General features: G+C 38.9%; 1 protein-coding gene across 1 annotated transcript; it reads right to left on the bottom strand.

Annotated features, from left to right (window-relative positions):
• Positions 1-489: 489 nt before the first annotated feature.
• kcnk5a (potassium channel, subfamily K, member 5a) lies at positions 490-12581 on the bottom strand. Its single transcript, XM_023282921.3, has 5 exons — positions 12068-12581; positions 4405-4516; positions 4004-4170; positions 3743-3911; positions 490-3619 (listed from the first exon to the last, which is right to left on the bottom strand). The coding sequence occupies exons 1-5, from the start codon at positions 12251-12253 to the stop codon at positions 2667-2669; spliced, it is 1587 nt and encodes a 528-aa protein (XP_023138689.1). The 5' UTR covers positions 12254-12581; the 3' UTR covers positions 490-2666.
• Between the last annotated feature and the right edge of the window lie 3594 nt (positions 12582-16175).

The raw sequence follows: 16175 nt of genomic DNA, 5'->3' as shown, positions 1-16175 counted from the left end.
TCCCATGGACTTCAAAAGTCCCTCAATTGTATATTGACACACAGATAGACAGATAGACAGATAGATAGATAGACAGATAGATAGATAGATAGACAGATAGACAGATAGACAAATAGATAGATAGATAGATAGATAGATAGATAGATAGATACTAAATGTTCTCCAGTGTGTGCTATGCTTTTAAACACCTAAAGTATATTATTCCTTATCTTATCAGTCACATTCTAACACTTGATCTGTCCATATTTAGTGTTACATTAGCAGTCCACATGCAACAGGAAATGCAATGCATTCTAGTCGTTAAAGCTGTAAAAACACAATGAAGGGAGCATTCATGTTTGGTGAATACAATTCCTTCATTTTTGCATCCCGTTTGTATCTCTGCAGAGAGATTCAGAACCACAGAAGAAATCACAGAATTGGTACGAAAACTTGATGTGTAAAATCACATCATGGGCGTATGCATTTAATACAATGATCACCAGAAGCAATGTTTTATTAAATTTTTATTTTACAGGAAATATACAGTTTTGTTTGGAATTCATAAACAAACCTTTACAAACATGAATAATTTATTCATAAAAAAGACAACTAAAACTATTCAGAGAACTATGCTGGAGTTTTGTTTTGTTTTTTTAAACAATGGAGCAACACCAGTAGGAAACTTCAGACTATGGCTTAAACCTGTCTAACCTGTTCTTAGTTAATTATCTAGAGACGTGCTTGAAATTCAGTCAAGTACCATGGCTGCATAACAATGCACCAATACATCCAAGAAAACCAGTGACAGTGAGAGAATTGTTAACAGACACAACAGTGTCTGTTAACAATTCTGTGACGACGTAAGAAAAGGACAGGAAATAAAAGGAGGAAGGAGAAGAAAAAATACCACCCAGTGTGAAGGATTACAGCTTTTCAATCACAGTAGATGTTACACTGTATTGTCTTTGTCTTCTTAAGCCTATTACTTAATAGCTGTCATCTGTAAGGCAGAAAAAGGAACATGCTTGTAAGATTTGTCTGTTCACAAACAACCCTGCAAGTATCGGACTATTTACAACAAACTGTTTAAGAATTTGGCTTTATCAAAAAGACTGGTTTTAAATTCCAAGCAGCCCTTGATGACGCTGCATCACTGTCATTTTACTACTCAAAGTAACACAGTTTCAAGTTTTTGTGTGCAAGTTAACGTGCAAAAGGCAGTGGGTTAGCAATGTAATTGAAGGCCCTTTAAAAGGTGGGATTGAAAAGCACTGGACAATGAGGTTCTGGTTGGACATGGAGCAAAAAGGGAAACTACACAAAACTGCCGATTGGGTCTCATGACCGAAACATACGTCAAGAGAGAATTGATTTGTTACCAGTTAACCTCGGCTGCCTGTCATAAGCGGTACTTCAGTCATTCAAGCCTGGTGCAAGCCCCCAGAAGGCAAACAAGAGTAGCAAGGCCATGTCCTGAGCAGAGCTGTGTTTGTGGCTACTGATGGGCTCTCAGCCAATATATACATGACAAATACTATCAAGTGAAAGGGTGCTAAAGAGACAGAAAGGAAGAACGCTGTTGCTGTGAAAAGTCTGTTCCAATTCTCCACACATTGGAAAGGGTTGAAGTCACAGATCTGACAACTGGAGCAGCCAGCAGCAAAACACAAATAAAATAAATGTGTTCATAAAACCAGTTTGAGTGTATTCTGAGAGGAACCTACTGTAAGTACCAATACATACAGCAGTCAAAAAAAAACCCAAAACAAAACAGGAAAGGTGTGTACAAAACAAACCCCCAAACCCCCAACTCAGTCCAAGGTGTCATAACACTGCTCGCTCTCCGTTGGTTCTATTCACTGATGATCCCTATGGCAGTCACTACTGTGTTGTTTACAGTCAAAATAAATGGCAATCTCAGACACAACAAATCATCAAGGACACAAATGAAAATGAAAACACATAAATGAAATTTCAAAGAACGAAATAGAAATAGGAAAAAGGAGAAAGCCCTTAACCCCCTTCATTTCTTAAGACACATGCTTGGCTCAGGTTTTAAAAGGCAGTCTGCATCAGAATGGACTTTGATCCGTCTTCATTTGGTGGAATTGTGCAATGGGAGACATATAACCCCATGTAGCACTGAAAAACAGCAACCATGCCCTTCAATTTAATAAATATTATAAAAACACCAATATGGTGAACATAAATACATGAAACTACAGGAAATCCAACTAATTTCCACACTGAATTTCTTATTAGCCTATGAGTCAGAAAAAATGCTCAAGGACAACAGTTTTTTGTTTAGACATTACAACAAACTACATGGAATATAGTTTTCCAAACTGTATATAAAAAGTGAGACATTAATAGAGCAGACATGAAATCAGAACTCGTGGGGTGACATGTCATGCTCTGGAGTCCACATTCACCAAGATGAAGGAAACTATTTGTTCAAGACGTCACAAGAAACTCAATTCTTAGAAGTCAAAACAATGGGGATTATTAACAGAACACTGATTTGAAATTAGATTTTTGTTTTGCAGTCTCATTATTAGATCCTCAAAGTGCAATGGGACTTTTGATATCCTTTAAAATGGTTCACATTAGAATACATATACTTCAATGCTTAGACACCAACAGGGGACCAGGGAGATGCGTTTACATAGGTCAACTCTAACATCTCAAGATTCTGTATTGTCTTCTTTTGCATATTCCTCCACAAGTTTCTCATAGGAGTGACAGTGCTCTGAATCATCACTAGTGAAAACAGATCCTTCAGATTCAGAACTCTGCTCCTCCTTGGAGTCTATTTCAATGTTTTCATCACAAGTAGTAATGGATAGTTTTGCTTTAGAATCATCATCGTCGTCATTGTCCTCCTCCAACTCCTCCAAGTTATTGCTGAGAAAGTTTTCCTCGTCAATAAAAGTAATGTTTGCATTTTGGATTGTTAGAGGATGGTACTCTTTAAAGTCCCACGTCCTTCGACCACCTGCTCCACACTCTCCCATGCCTCCATTCTCGAGGTCGATGTCCTTGTCAAGTTGGTTCTCATACATTTGGTCCTGGTCAAGTTCTAGGTCACCCTCTACATGATCTTCTGTTAGCAGCAAACCGTTGTCTGAGCCAAGGAGGTAGTTCTTGGACTTTGAAAAAGCAACAGTGACACGGTCACTGAAACTATAGCGTCTCTTCTGGCGTGGTGAGCGATCCAAGCTAAGGATGGTATGACCATTAAACACGGGAGCATCATTGCAACTCTTGGAACGGCCCATCTCTTTGGATTTATTGTTGGTGGTACCAGGGCTACATTTGATGCTGCCATCTTTTTTGGAGCCAATCTGCTTTATCAAGTCATTATAGCCTTCCTGCTTCTTGGACAAGAAGCTGAAAATATTGACATCATTAGGAGTGGGTGACAGACGAAGGGCAGCCTTGTGAGACTCTTTGTAGTGCCGGAGCTCATCCAGAGATAGCTTGCGCAGCTTGCGGCGTTTCTTCAGTGCCTTATGAGCTTCAATCACCATCCGCACTTTCCAGTTGAAGAACAAAGAAAGCCAGGCCAACCCCAGATAAATCCAGACTTCCACAAAGTAACGATACAAAGTTGGATATTCCTTATTTGGTTCCACACCTGCAAGGACAAAGATAATTTTAAGTAAGTTCAAAGAACCAAGTGGTGCTTTTCATTTCTACTTTTATCTACAGATTACCTGACTTGAGCTAATAAATTAAAAACAGATATTTCTCAGCTTACCTGCTACCAAGTCCCCGAAACCAATTGTGGTCAAGGTGACGAATGAGAAGTACAAGCCTTCAACATATGACCAACCCTCCTGAGACATGAACACTAAAGGTGGGAGGACTAAATGGACCAGCACACCCCAGAGGAGGAAAATAGCTGTGCAGGTAAACTGAGCTTTTCTCTGGAAAAAACAAACAACAGAAACAGTTACTTAAGGTCAACAAAAGATGCAGGTGCTTTTCCAAGAAATTGGGGAAAAAAAGAACAACATACCAATGAAAACCCTTTTTTGGTTAAATACTGGCCCAGGTGCTTGGCTCTGCCACCAAAGAACTTGCCCAGCTCACTGATCCAGGTAAGACATAAGGGCACACCAAACAGCCCGTAGAAGATGCAAAACATGCGGCCCGCTGAGGTTTTTGGGGCAATATTCCCATATCCTTTGAAATATAATTTTTTAAAAAAGTGGTGAGTTGAAATACTATTGTATAGACAATTCAGTGTCACAATATCAAAAAGACAACTACAAAACCATGCTAACTTCTGCTTGGTATTTTTTGCAGACACTAGTAACATTACTAAATCTTGGCTTGAAAAAACAAATACAAAAATGTGTTGTTTTTTTTCTCCATCAGAAGCAGATCTATCACGCCTAAACCTCCAAAAGCACTTACCGATAGTCGTGATAACAGTGGCAGCAAAGATAACAGCATTTGGCCAGTTCCAGTTGTTGAATGTCTTACTGCCCGTTATAGTCACTCCTTGGCCTGCAGCTTCTGACACCACCTGAGGACAAAGAAAATCAAAACTACAGCTTAGAAAAGGCTGCGGGAATACTTATAAAACAATAAATGGATGCTATCATCTGCAATTATAAAAGAGTGAAATGAGTTAAGCACAACGAACACAGGAAGTTTGTCTGGGAAGAAATGTGTAAGCTCCATTTCTTTGACCACATCCTTCCTGTGATATGTTGATGGTATCTCCAGTGGCACTGATGAGCTGAAACGACACTCATGCACCCTGGAGATCTGCCTTTAACCTGAGGGCTTTAGAGTTCCAGCCACTGCTTACTTCGCTGGAGAAACAGGAAGGCAAGCGCTTCATCCCTAAACAGCAATTTCATAATCACATAAGGAGGCATGGCTTAAACAGGGCAGGTAGCTCTGATGTGGTCGCTCTTCCTAATGCTTGTTTCCTTTCCCCACGATCAAAAGTTTTACAGAAGAACACTAAATATAGAAAAAAAAACTCTTTAACCACATTGAGCAAGACATACGTCTTGGAATGATGGTTTAGTGTTGAAATCCAGAGGAGGAGACAAGAAAACGCTTAATCAATCATTCCCAACTATGTGTCCTTGAGCCGCCACAACAAAAACTGAATTGTCTCTCTTGGGAAGCAGCAAACACCCGGCCATGTGTGCTGGGACAATACTTTACCCCACACTATTTCTCCCAGTGTGCTGGAAGGAAGGGAGAAATGTGCAGGCATTGGCAAAATTCACAAAAGCTCTAAAATACTGGAAGATGCTTGGCTCTTTAATAATAACAGGTCTGTGACAGTTGTGCTCTATAATTACCAGAACGAGGGGAGGCCTTTCTTTTGTCTTCTGAAACAACACAGCTCCTCAGTGGGGCTTTAGGATGACAGCAGTGATGACCAAGTTTGTGTTTAAATCCATGACTAGAAATTAAAAAGGAAAACCTCACTCATGTAGGGTTGGCTTACGAACTTCTGCCAGTCCTCAACAGGCCACAGCGCCTGTAATGACTGCTTCCATTTCTACGCATGTGGTTCTTATTGGCCATGTTCAAGCTAAAGTCTTATTCAGGTTAAATTGATTACAGGAACCTTCGACACCTAGTAACTGTATGTGAACTACCATTGAAAAGCTTGGGGTCACTCAGACAATTCCATGTTTTCCATGAAAACTCACACTTTTATCCATGTGCTAACATAACTGCACAAGGGTTTTCTAATCATCAATTAGCCTTTCAACACCATTAGCTAACACAATGTAGCATTAGAACACAGGAGTGATGGTTGCTGGAAATGTTCCTCTGTACCCCTATGGAGATATTCCATTAAACATCAGCTGTTTCCAGCTAGAATAGTCACTTACCACATTAACCCTTAGCTGCATCAGTGGGTCAAAAATGAAAATGAGGTTGTTCTCTTGCAATATCTTTGTAATGACAAGTTTTTATCATTTCATATTTCAGTTTTTCCTGAAAAAAATGTTTTTCATCTTTCCATTTCATTTTTTAAGTTCCCTTTTATACTTTTAAAGAAACAGTAATGTTTGTATTACGACCCCAAGCTCTTTATCACTGATATTATCACACACGATGTGATGCAAAAACTTGGAGGGATGGAGGGCAGCAACAGCTGAAGGAAAAGAATGGAAAAATTCTATTCTATTTTCTATCTTCTATTGCTGTTCTGTGTAACAATCTTCTTTTTCAATCATCAAAATGTTCAAAATCTGTTAAGTGAAAAATAAACATACTTCAACATGATATCATTCTTTGTGGCCAAAAATATAATACAAACACTAATACAAATTATTATTTGCAACCAAAATGACAAAATAGCATAAAAACCCACTGATTCTTATATGGGTAATTTTTGACCCACTTACGGAAGAGTGTAGGGTCCAGTCACTTGTGGATCTAAGGATTAACAATGTCTAGACTGAGATTTATGATAAATTTAATGTTATCTTCATTGAAAAAAAAAAAGCTTTTCTTTCAAAAATTATGACATTTCTAAGTGACCCCAAACTTTTGAACGGTAGTGTAAATCTGTTGACCAGGTTACATGGTAGAGCTCCATTTACTGCTGTGTAAAAAAAGGTTGCACACAGGAAGTAACAATCTGAGCAACATAGTTTTTGAGTTCAGAATGTTTCTGTTTTTGTACAAGTAGCTAAAACACTCCTTGAAACAGAGAGGCACGCCACCGCAGATGGTCAAACCAAAAGCAGTTTACTTTGGTAACTTGGCCTGTACTAATGGAAAGTGATAAGGTGTTTACAATAATGCAGCTGCACAACTTTCATGAAATGAAAGTAGGTATTTAGAACTCAGAATGACAAGATAAACAATCAGTGATTCATAGATTCCTCTGCTGGGACCGATGTGAAATTTTATCCCACAAGTTTGAGGTGCTTGAGGTTTGTCTGCTCTGTGGAAAACAGATGTTTAGTTTGTGCGTCATGTCTGTGGTCTGTGTGTGTTCAGCTCTACACCTTATTCTAGCCTAATAAGGGTGATTTGAACATGTTCAGTCTGTCTGCCAGGTAAAAACTGCTGAAGTTTGACATGTACAAAACTGCTGATTCACACAATGAGGGTAGAGAACGCTAAATCGTGAAAGTGAGCGCCAAACTCTCAGTGTATGTCAGTCAAACAGAGGACATGACCTTGACATGAGGGCAGATTTTAGAGGTTAACATGTTCATGCACATCTTAAAATGTCTTGTGTTGGTGACACTAAACTGTCCTGACTTGCACCTACACAAGTTGGACAAGTAGTAACAAGGGAGAAGATGGTCTGAACACGCTCTGCAAGACAAAAGGTCTCTAAGAGGTTCAGAGGTCAGCCACTGGTCACAAATGACCCTGAGAACAAGGCAAAAAGCACTAAAGAAGAAAGATAAAAGACTCTCTGTATGTAGTAGGCCCAAACTAGAAAGTTGCTAAATTGGTTAAGTCACTGGGCAACTCCTGGAAAAACTAACTGGCCATAACAAAATCAAGCATCTTCAGAAAATGCTTCTCTGAAACTGCACTCGTTCTGGAAATGCTAGTTTGTGCTGGAAAATAAAAAATACTAATAGCATAAAATTATCTCTTCATAAAGAAATGTTTTGGTTACAAATCTCTCAAAAGGATGTTGAGCAAAACACTATTTTACTGAGAAGCACACCCAGTACTTGAGAAATCAGATAAGAAGGAAATGTCAGAAATGTTGTTAGAAATATGAAACCACAGACACAAAAAGCTGTTCTCAGGTCATTAATGATGAACTTCACTACACTGTATTATCAGACTAGCATACCATTAATGACTACAAGGTCTGCATGCTTTTCATAAAGGTAATATCTTATGAGTATTAAACAGCAAGATTAATTTGTCTCTGGCCTAATGAAAAAAGGGAAAAAAAATACTGAAAAAAGCTAGTATTACACATATTGTCACTTTTGACTAATCTCTTGATTATTTTCTTCATTAATCAATTAATTGTTTGGTCTATAAAAGGTTAAAAAAAAGGTTAAAAAAATGTAAAAAATGTAAATCAGTGGAATGAGAGAATTTTTTCATTCTTTTTCTTTGATTGATCGTTAAAAGAGTTGCCAACCGATTGATTAATCACTGCAGCTCTAGCTAGTGTTACATTAAAACATTAATTTCATACTAAATCATAAATGCTGTCAAACTGATAAACAAAAAATAAACTACAAAAGAAGTGGATAAAGTTTGCTATGAAATACATTACATTGTCATTCATTAGTGCATTAAACCACGGCACCACAAAGAGCAGTCTAGCCATTATACTCGTCACATTTGCACCATAATCCTTTAGTGAAGGATTCATCTGCATTTGTGGAAGTGAAAATATTGCCAAACTGCTGGTTTAGCAGTTTGCCACTGCACTGCTCTGATAACTAAAAGAACAGTAAAACCCACAATGACAAACTCCAAGTGTTATCAGGACAGCTGGCGGCCCAGCCTTGGTCTTTTTCCACTTAACACAGAAACAGCTGCTTGTAACAATAAAGTCACTTGAAGTGGATGGGTTGAAAACAACGTATCTGGGAAACAAACGTCAGATCTGACTGCATGTAAAATAAAACTGGAAGAGATGAAAACTATGACAATGTGCATGATGTCATAAGTATGATCTGCTGCAAAGTACATGACATATTTTCATTAGGATTTATAAGAAACTCATGCTGATGAAGGCAAACTGTAGTCCTGACTTTTCTGGATCTGATAAATACATAAAAGGAGAAAGCTGTAAAACTGGATTCATGTTGTAAAAGTAAAAGGATTCTTACATCTTACATCTGGTAAGCAGTCACTCTTACACCACTGACAGATTTTAGAGTGGTCGCTTTAAACTAGGTTGTTAATATCATATGAAATGTTGAGACTACACACAGTATTGTTTTTTAATTGTCTAGTTTCTTTCCAAGTTGATCAATATAAAGTAAATTAAAGTCAGATGAAACTCAGATGGTTTGGGCTTGTTGGAGGTTTAGAGCCAACATATGGTTACAACAAACATTTTTCACAGCAGACATTTCGACTTACCACAGTAGGGTTATTAATAATGGCTATATTCCACTTAGTCGAGGTCCAGCCTGTGTGCTTGCTGGTTCACTGTTATGGCTTACAGGAACGCCAAATGGAACTATCATGAATACAGATGTGCTTTCCCAACAGTGTCAATTCAAAACGTCTGCCTTTCTTTCTTCAGTACTGACTGACATCATGCTGATAATATGCAGGACACGCAGCTATCTGGCTAAGTTGTGAAATGTAATTTTTCAATAATTTCTTAGACCCAAACCCCAGACAGTGTAATATTTTTATTACACTTTCCAAAAGGGGTTGAAACGGTGATTTCCAAGTCAGCAACCCTTTAACGGCACCCCAGGCACACAACATAGTTAACCATTCACGAAAACAGTGCGAAAACAGTTGCTTTTTCATCCTGATTGAGGGCCATGTTTCCCTTTAAACATGTGAAGCAGCTATGCTGAGCTGTGTCTGCAAACTTCTCATTTGGCTTCAAAAAACGTGATCTTCAAGTCATGTGCAACACAAACTAACAGAGCAACTTCTGCAGAAGGTGACACTGAATAACCCAGAGCAGCTCATCTGCAAAAGTAGGAAGGCGGCAAGCTGTATTGAGGAATAAAATTTGTATTTTTTTTTTTTTTAAATACAACAGCGACAGTGTTTTTTTCTCTGCAGCAGTAACAGCAGAAAACCTGTCTGTTCAGTCTTTACAAAATTTGATTTATTAAATACTTTGCACCAAAACTGTGTGGTATATGTACAGTTCATACCTTGATCATTTGTTATAATAGGTCATGCTATGCAAAGGTTTACTGCATTAAGAAAACTAGAGTTAGGAATTCATTAGAGCAATAATGAATAAAGAAAAGTAATTAAAATTACTTATTTATAGCTTAATATTTTATTAAATATATCTTTCATATTTTGGAATGACCTTTTTTGACAAGAGTATAGCCATTTGCTGAATTAAATTACACTCATACTTGCTTGTTTTAGTGCTTTGGTGAAGATATTTGCTCAACACTCACATTTAGCAAAAAAAAAAAAAACAACTTTCCAACCAAGATATGCATACATGCATAGTTTACAGTAGCATTTGCAATGCTGTAAACTTCATACTGCATTGCCCTCCTGACTGTCACAATGCCTGTGGGCAACGCTGAAACACAGAACTCACTTCTTTACACTTTATACCTCACACACGGCGCTTAAAATGTTGAATTTGTGTTTGTAGGAGTGATAATGTCCACCTCCCCAGCCCCCTACTGAACTTTTACAACAGCTTCTTAAGAGCCAACATGCATGGGCCATAAATCCAACCTGTAAACTGGGACCACTTCAAGGGTGCTACGGTTAATAGTAAACTGCTTGTTAATAAAACAGAGAAGACTAACTTTTACAAGGCTTCTCTTGTTAAGCTTGCTTTTTTATATATATATATATATATATATATATATATATATATATATATATATATATATTTTAAGGGCTAACCCGAGCAAAGTTTCCGTAATGGAAATCTAATAGAATCTCCGCTGCGAACATAAGTCAGGTTGATGAAAGGCAGCTCAAGGGTGATATGTTGTATATTTCTAGGTTTTAATTACAGCAGGTGACTTGGAAAACAGTCTACTATGAGTGTGTCCTTACAGGGCTGTGTAGCTGGGGAAGGGGTCAGAAATGGAAACATGCCATTTAATATGATCTTTTAAAGTGCTTTGAAATCCCACAGATGGCATTTTTGTTGTCTTGTCCCCCAGAGAGAACTCAGGAGCAGGAAATGTTTCAGTTTCAGTTGAGCGGCCTCTCGGAGCTCTTTCTCACCCTCACCCCCACCCCCCAAAACGTGCATTCTCAGCAAGTTAACAGCAGCAACTGCCACAGGGAAATTTTCTAAAAATCTCTCAACCGACTACATTCACAAGCCGGTCTGGTCATTGCAGGGATTTGTTCTGTTACAGAGGTGCCATGAACAGGGGGGAGGTTCATGGTTCATATTCCTTTGTGTCCCCCAAACACAAAAGGGACAGGCAGAAGGAAGCAAACAGAGGGGGTAGGGGGATAATAAATCTCCCTAATACTGGGCCCAAAAAGGGGGCACAGGTTGAGACATGTTTCTGGCCATACTTGCAAGCACAAAATGCAAAACAAAGAGCATTGCAATAATGCCTGATATCTTGTCTTGACAGATATGAACCATGGTCAGTGTTATTAGTGCAGAAAAGGATTCCTACCACCTGGCATGTTGAAAATAGCACCCAAAGCACACAAATCAGCACTCTTCTTCCTTGCTGACAGATTTTCCCTGACATTCTTGGGTCAAATTTGTCAAATATCTCAAACAAATGAAAAGAATCAACTTATCACAATTCAAGGAGGTGAACAAGCCACATGTCATGGGGCAAACACGTGTAAAAATCACAGAAGCGTTGGCTTACTTTGTGCTCTTTCTGAAACCGCAGAGGTCAATGACACCAGCTTTGCTACTGATTAAGAAACTGCCATTTTAACAAGAAGCTGGAACACGGCGTACAGTGTCAGGATGCAGGCTGGCCCTCCACACCCGGCGTCGCAGAACTGCTGCTCTAAACAGTCTGGCAGGTTTACAGCAGAGGACTAATGGGGCAGGTAATAAAACAATTATCATAAGTCCTGAATAGCAAGATGCCACTAAAGATAGCAGGCGATAAAGACATGCAATAGCAAGAGTTGAGGACAACTGGTGCTATAAACTTTAGATCCCAAGGCTGGTAAAACTGGACTACAGGAGTGAGTGTGTTGACCCGCAAAGATGAACTAATTCCTGGAGCTGTTTGTTGAAAAGCCTCCACACCAGCTGATGTTCATTAAGCCCTCACAAGTCACTCCTTCCCAGTTAGAGATGGCACAATATTAAACACAAGTCAGGTGATTCACTTAGAAACAATCCTCATGTGGACTGAAATATCAACTAGTAGGCTACATCACAGGAATTCAAACTGAACAATATTTTTAAAAAAGTTTAAATTTAACAACATGCTCATACCTCTAATATTCTGTCCAAATCATCTTTCGACAGACAGGGATAGTCCTCAAGTATTTTATCCTTCTGGACACTATACTTCTTTGCAGCCAGCTTCCAATTGGGCTCCTCCAGGACTTGAAAAATTGCTGCCCCGATGGACAGGTAAAAAATAATGGCAGAAGTCAACAAGGGGCCTTTATCTACCATACTTCTGAACAATGACTCAACTTGGAGAGCGCGGGATGGGGGGAAAAAGAGGGAGAGAGGAGGGGGTAGATGACAACAATACCCGGAGCTATGCGGGGCTCATTCTCAGCAAGTCTGGAGGCTCACAAAACGTCACTTCTTCCGCGCGAGGGCTCAGAAAACAGCGAGGAACGTGCCGCAGCTGGCTGCATCGGGCTCGCGACATAACAGTGGGGAAAGGTGCTGCGAGAAAGGTGGGCGCGCGTGCAACTGCAGTAGTAATCTGTCCACGTGCGCGGCCGGAGGAAGAGTGGCTGCTGAAGTAGTGAGAGGAGCAGGGGAGTGGAAGGAGAGGAGGTCCGCCCACAGCACCGCCAGGAGAGGCTCCCACTGCCAGGTCAGCCCTCTGCTCGCGCTCTATCTCCTTTACAAAAAAAAAAAAAAAAAAGCTACAGGTGCACAGTAGAGGTGGGACATACAAGTAAGTAATGATAAGATATTGTGCCGATAATTGGCCCGCGATATCTGCGATAATCGATTTATTGCCAGAAGTTTCATTTATGATTTATCACGGTTTCTTTGCAACTGAAGAAAAATACGGATAAAAGACAAAAAAACTGAATTTACATATCTAACCCTCCTGTTGTCCTCATTTACGGGCACCAAAAAAAATGTTCCCTTGTCTGAAAAAAATCCAAAAACTCAGCAAAATATTCCCCAGATTTATAAAAATTCCTTAAAAGTTTCCCTGAAAAGTTAAAAAAAAAAAAAAAAAAAATTTGGCAAGAAATAAAAATTTTTTAAAAATGTAAATATTGTCAAAAAATGAATACAAATCTTCCAAAAAAAATCATCTAAAGTGATTCCATATATATCAGTAAAAGTTCTAATATTTTTTCCGAATGTTCTTAAAGAAACACTTTTTTCAGCATTTCTTTTTTGCGCCAAAAAATGTTCAAAAACTTCCCAAAAATGTTGAAAATGTAGAAGTTTTCACTGTTAAAATATATATTCTTTCCACATTTTCAAACTTTAAAACGGGTCAATGAGCTTCAAATTGACGGATCCTGTGGACACTAAGACAGTCCTGGTACTGGCCAATGGTGTAGGCATCCCATAAGAGACCACTTTTCAAGACTTGAAAGTGCTTGAATTCATAAAAAGTCTTAAAATGTTGAATACATTTGCTATAATTGCACTTTGAGTTTGCAGTCATCTGTGAATGTAGTAGACGGATGAAAAATGCAGATAAATATAAATGAAACAAACATTTTTGTTGTTTAAGTTCACATATATGTCTATTCATCCATTCAGCATCTACCAACATTTATTTGAATTGAAAAACTTTGCTTATTGTGTCAAATATTGCTATTTGACAAAAATGCAGTTACTTGTGATTAATTAATTACAATGCCTCTAATTAATTGAAAAAGATATTTAATTGGGTCCCACCACTAATATGAATGCTAAAAGAGGTGCTTAGCTGCAGCATAACCAACTAGTTTCATATAAACTGGGCCCATTTCAGTGCTTAACAGGCATAACCAAAAAAAAAAATGAAATCCGAGGCTCATTTCAGTTCTATATAATCCAAAATCTGGGCTTTGCTTAAATGTTTAACAACTTTTATATTAACCTGGACACACCAATGTATATTCTTCTTAAAGAAAAGCAACTGATCAGTGTGCTCAGAGGTAATAATGTCCCCAGCAGTTGAACATAGTCTCTCTGTTGATACACTTGTTACTGGGACACACAGATAACTTTTTGCCAGTTGACTGAGATTTCCACCAATGCAAAGGATCATCTGACTGTGGTTGAGGTGGAGCTTCTTGATATTGCTGGTATGGCTCTCGTGCGTCACCTGAACCTGAAGAACGTAAGATTGCAGCTCCCAGTTGTTGTCAGTAAAGTGATGGTTCATAGGACTCTGTGGCCATAGAAGTCCCGGCATCGCAGGTGAGCGCCACTCTTTCAGCACACTGGAGTACGTCCTCTACCTCTGCTCTTGTCTCTGCAAACGATGCTGGAATGGCTGTATCAGTGAAGTGTCATCGACTTGGTACCTCGTATCTTGGTTCCAATGTTGTAAGCATTTAGCGAAAGCCTTCGTTGTCCGAAGGTCCTTGCAAATAAACACAGCGATGGACACAAATGTAAGAATCGAGTGTAGGCTGACATCCAGGTGTTCTAAAGTTAGCATTTTTCTCCTCTGCGGCGAACTCAGGATGATGATGTACGAGGTAGCTGTGCAAGTTTGTTGTGTTGCTGTTTTATTTCACCTTTGCGAGACAGTTCTTGCACATAGCATAGTCTTTATCCCATCCTTCGTGTTGTAAAAGCTGAAGTGAGCCCAGACTTTTGACTTGACATTTGGAGGGGCTTCACTCATTTGTTTCCCACTGTTAGCCATTTATTCATTATTCTCAACTGGACTTCTTCTTTGGTCAAGATAACTTCCGTCATTCAGTGATATGCACCACTGCATGGAGACTTGAAGTAGAACTGGATTCCAAGAAGAGCGTCTTTTTTAATTAATTAAAATATCGATGTTTGTCAACAGTGTATAGATTCTCGTATTTGAGTCCTAAAGGAACAATATATCAGCTTACTGATCTTTTGTCCCACCCCTAGTGCACAGCTACAGACATTGGACATTCAAAAGTAGGCTAACTTTAACACTTGAATCCAAATTGTGTTCGCAAGTTCCCAAAAGTTTCTAATCTTTCCCCCTGAACCAATTAAATTGAAAATACTGGTAATTTGACAAATTTGACATAGTTGTAACTGTTTTTACATTCAGGAATTTGCTTGAAGCAAACTTACCATAGGCCCAATTACACTAAAAAAACAATTAGCTTAACATTGTTTATTTTTTAAGTACAATTTACAGCTAAGTAAGATGCTATAGTGCCTCTACTAGCCACAATAAACTGACTTATTTCTGGAAAAATCATGAATGGAAATGAGATTTATGTTCACAAGGAGGTAAGAGATATATGACAAATAGGCACCATACAATCATTTTATGAATAAATCCCAAAATTTCAATTCAGTTTAATTCATATAGCTTCAATTCACAGCATCGGTCATCTCAAGGCACTTTACATAGTAAGTTGAGGATTTTACAATATTGCATTATAGAAAGAAACCCAACCAATCCAAGCAGTCCCTTTGAGCAGCTCTTTGGTGACAATGAAAAGAAAAAAAACTCACTTTCAACAAGAAGAAAACCCCAGCAGAACCAGGCTCCGGGAGGGCAGCCATCTGCCTCGACTGGCTGCCGTGGGAGTAAAGAGGGGACAGAAAAGCAAAGAGAAACAGGCAACACATACAAGAACAACACACACTGGGGAGGTTACAGAGGACAAAACACAAAGTTAGTGTCAGGCAATGGTGCCATATAAATGTATGGAGATAGAAAGAGGAGAGAGGAGAGCAGAGGAGAGGTGTTCAGTGCGTCATAGGAGGTCTTCCCCCATCAACACCATAGAACAGTAAAACTAAGGAACTGAAAAAGCACTCGGAGAACACAGTCCTCCTCCAAGACTGTTCATTCCCCCATATAGCATTGTCAGAAATGCAGCGTTTTGTTTTAGAAATGCAGCATTTGTTTATTAGTTATTGATGACCATAAAACACGTCATCATAGAATGTGTCCATTTAATATAGATGTACCCACAAACAAAATGACCTTGCGCTGAGCACAGGCGGGTTCTGCATATGTACAGTATGTATGAATACTGAATCACGTGACCTAAATATGTAGCGGGCGGCAGGAATTGATGGGACTCAGAAACACCCTCACAATTTAATCAGTTGTTCCTTGGATCATTTCTGAAGGATAAGTCCTGATAAGTCCTCAGCGATGGATTTGTAGTAGGATCACAATCATGTGATCATCAGCAGGCAGCTGATGTAGTGTTCACTTGTTGTCATAGTT

This window comes from Amphiprion ocellaris, chromosome 20 (assembly GCF_022539595.1).
Source record: "Amphiprion ocellaris isolate individual 3 ecotype Okinawa chromosome 20, ASM2253959v1, whole genome shotgun sequence".
NCBI lineage: Eukaryota > Metazoa > Chordata > Actinopteri > Pomacentridae > Amphiprion > Amphiprion ocellaris.
This window is presented reverse-complemented; position numbering and strand designations above follow the sequence as displayed.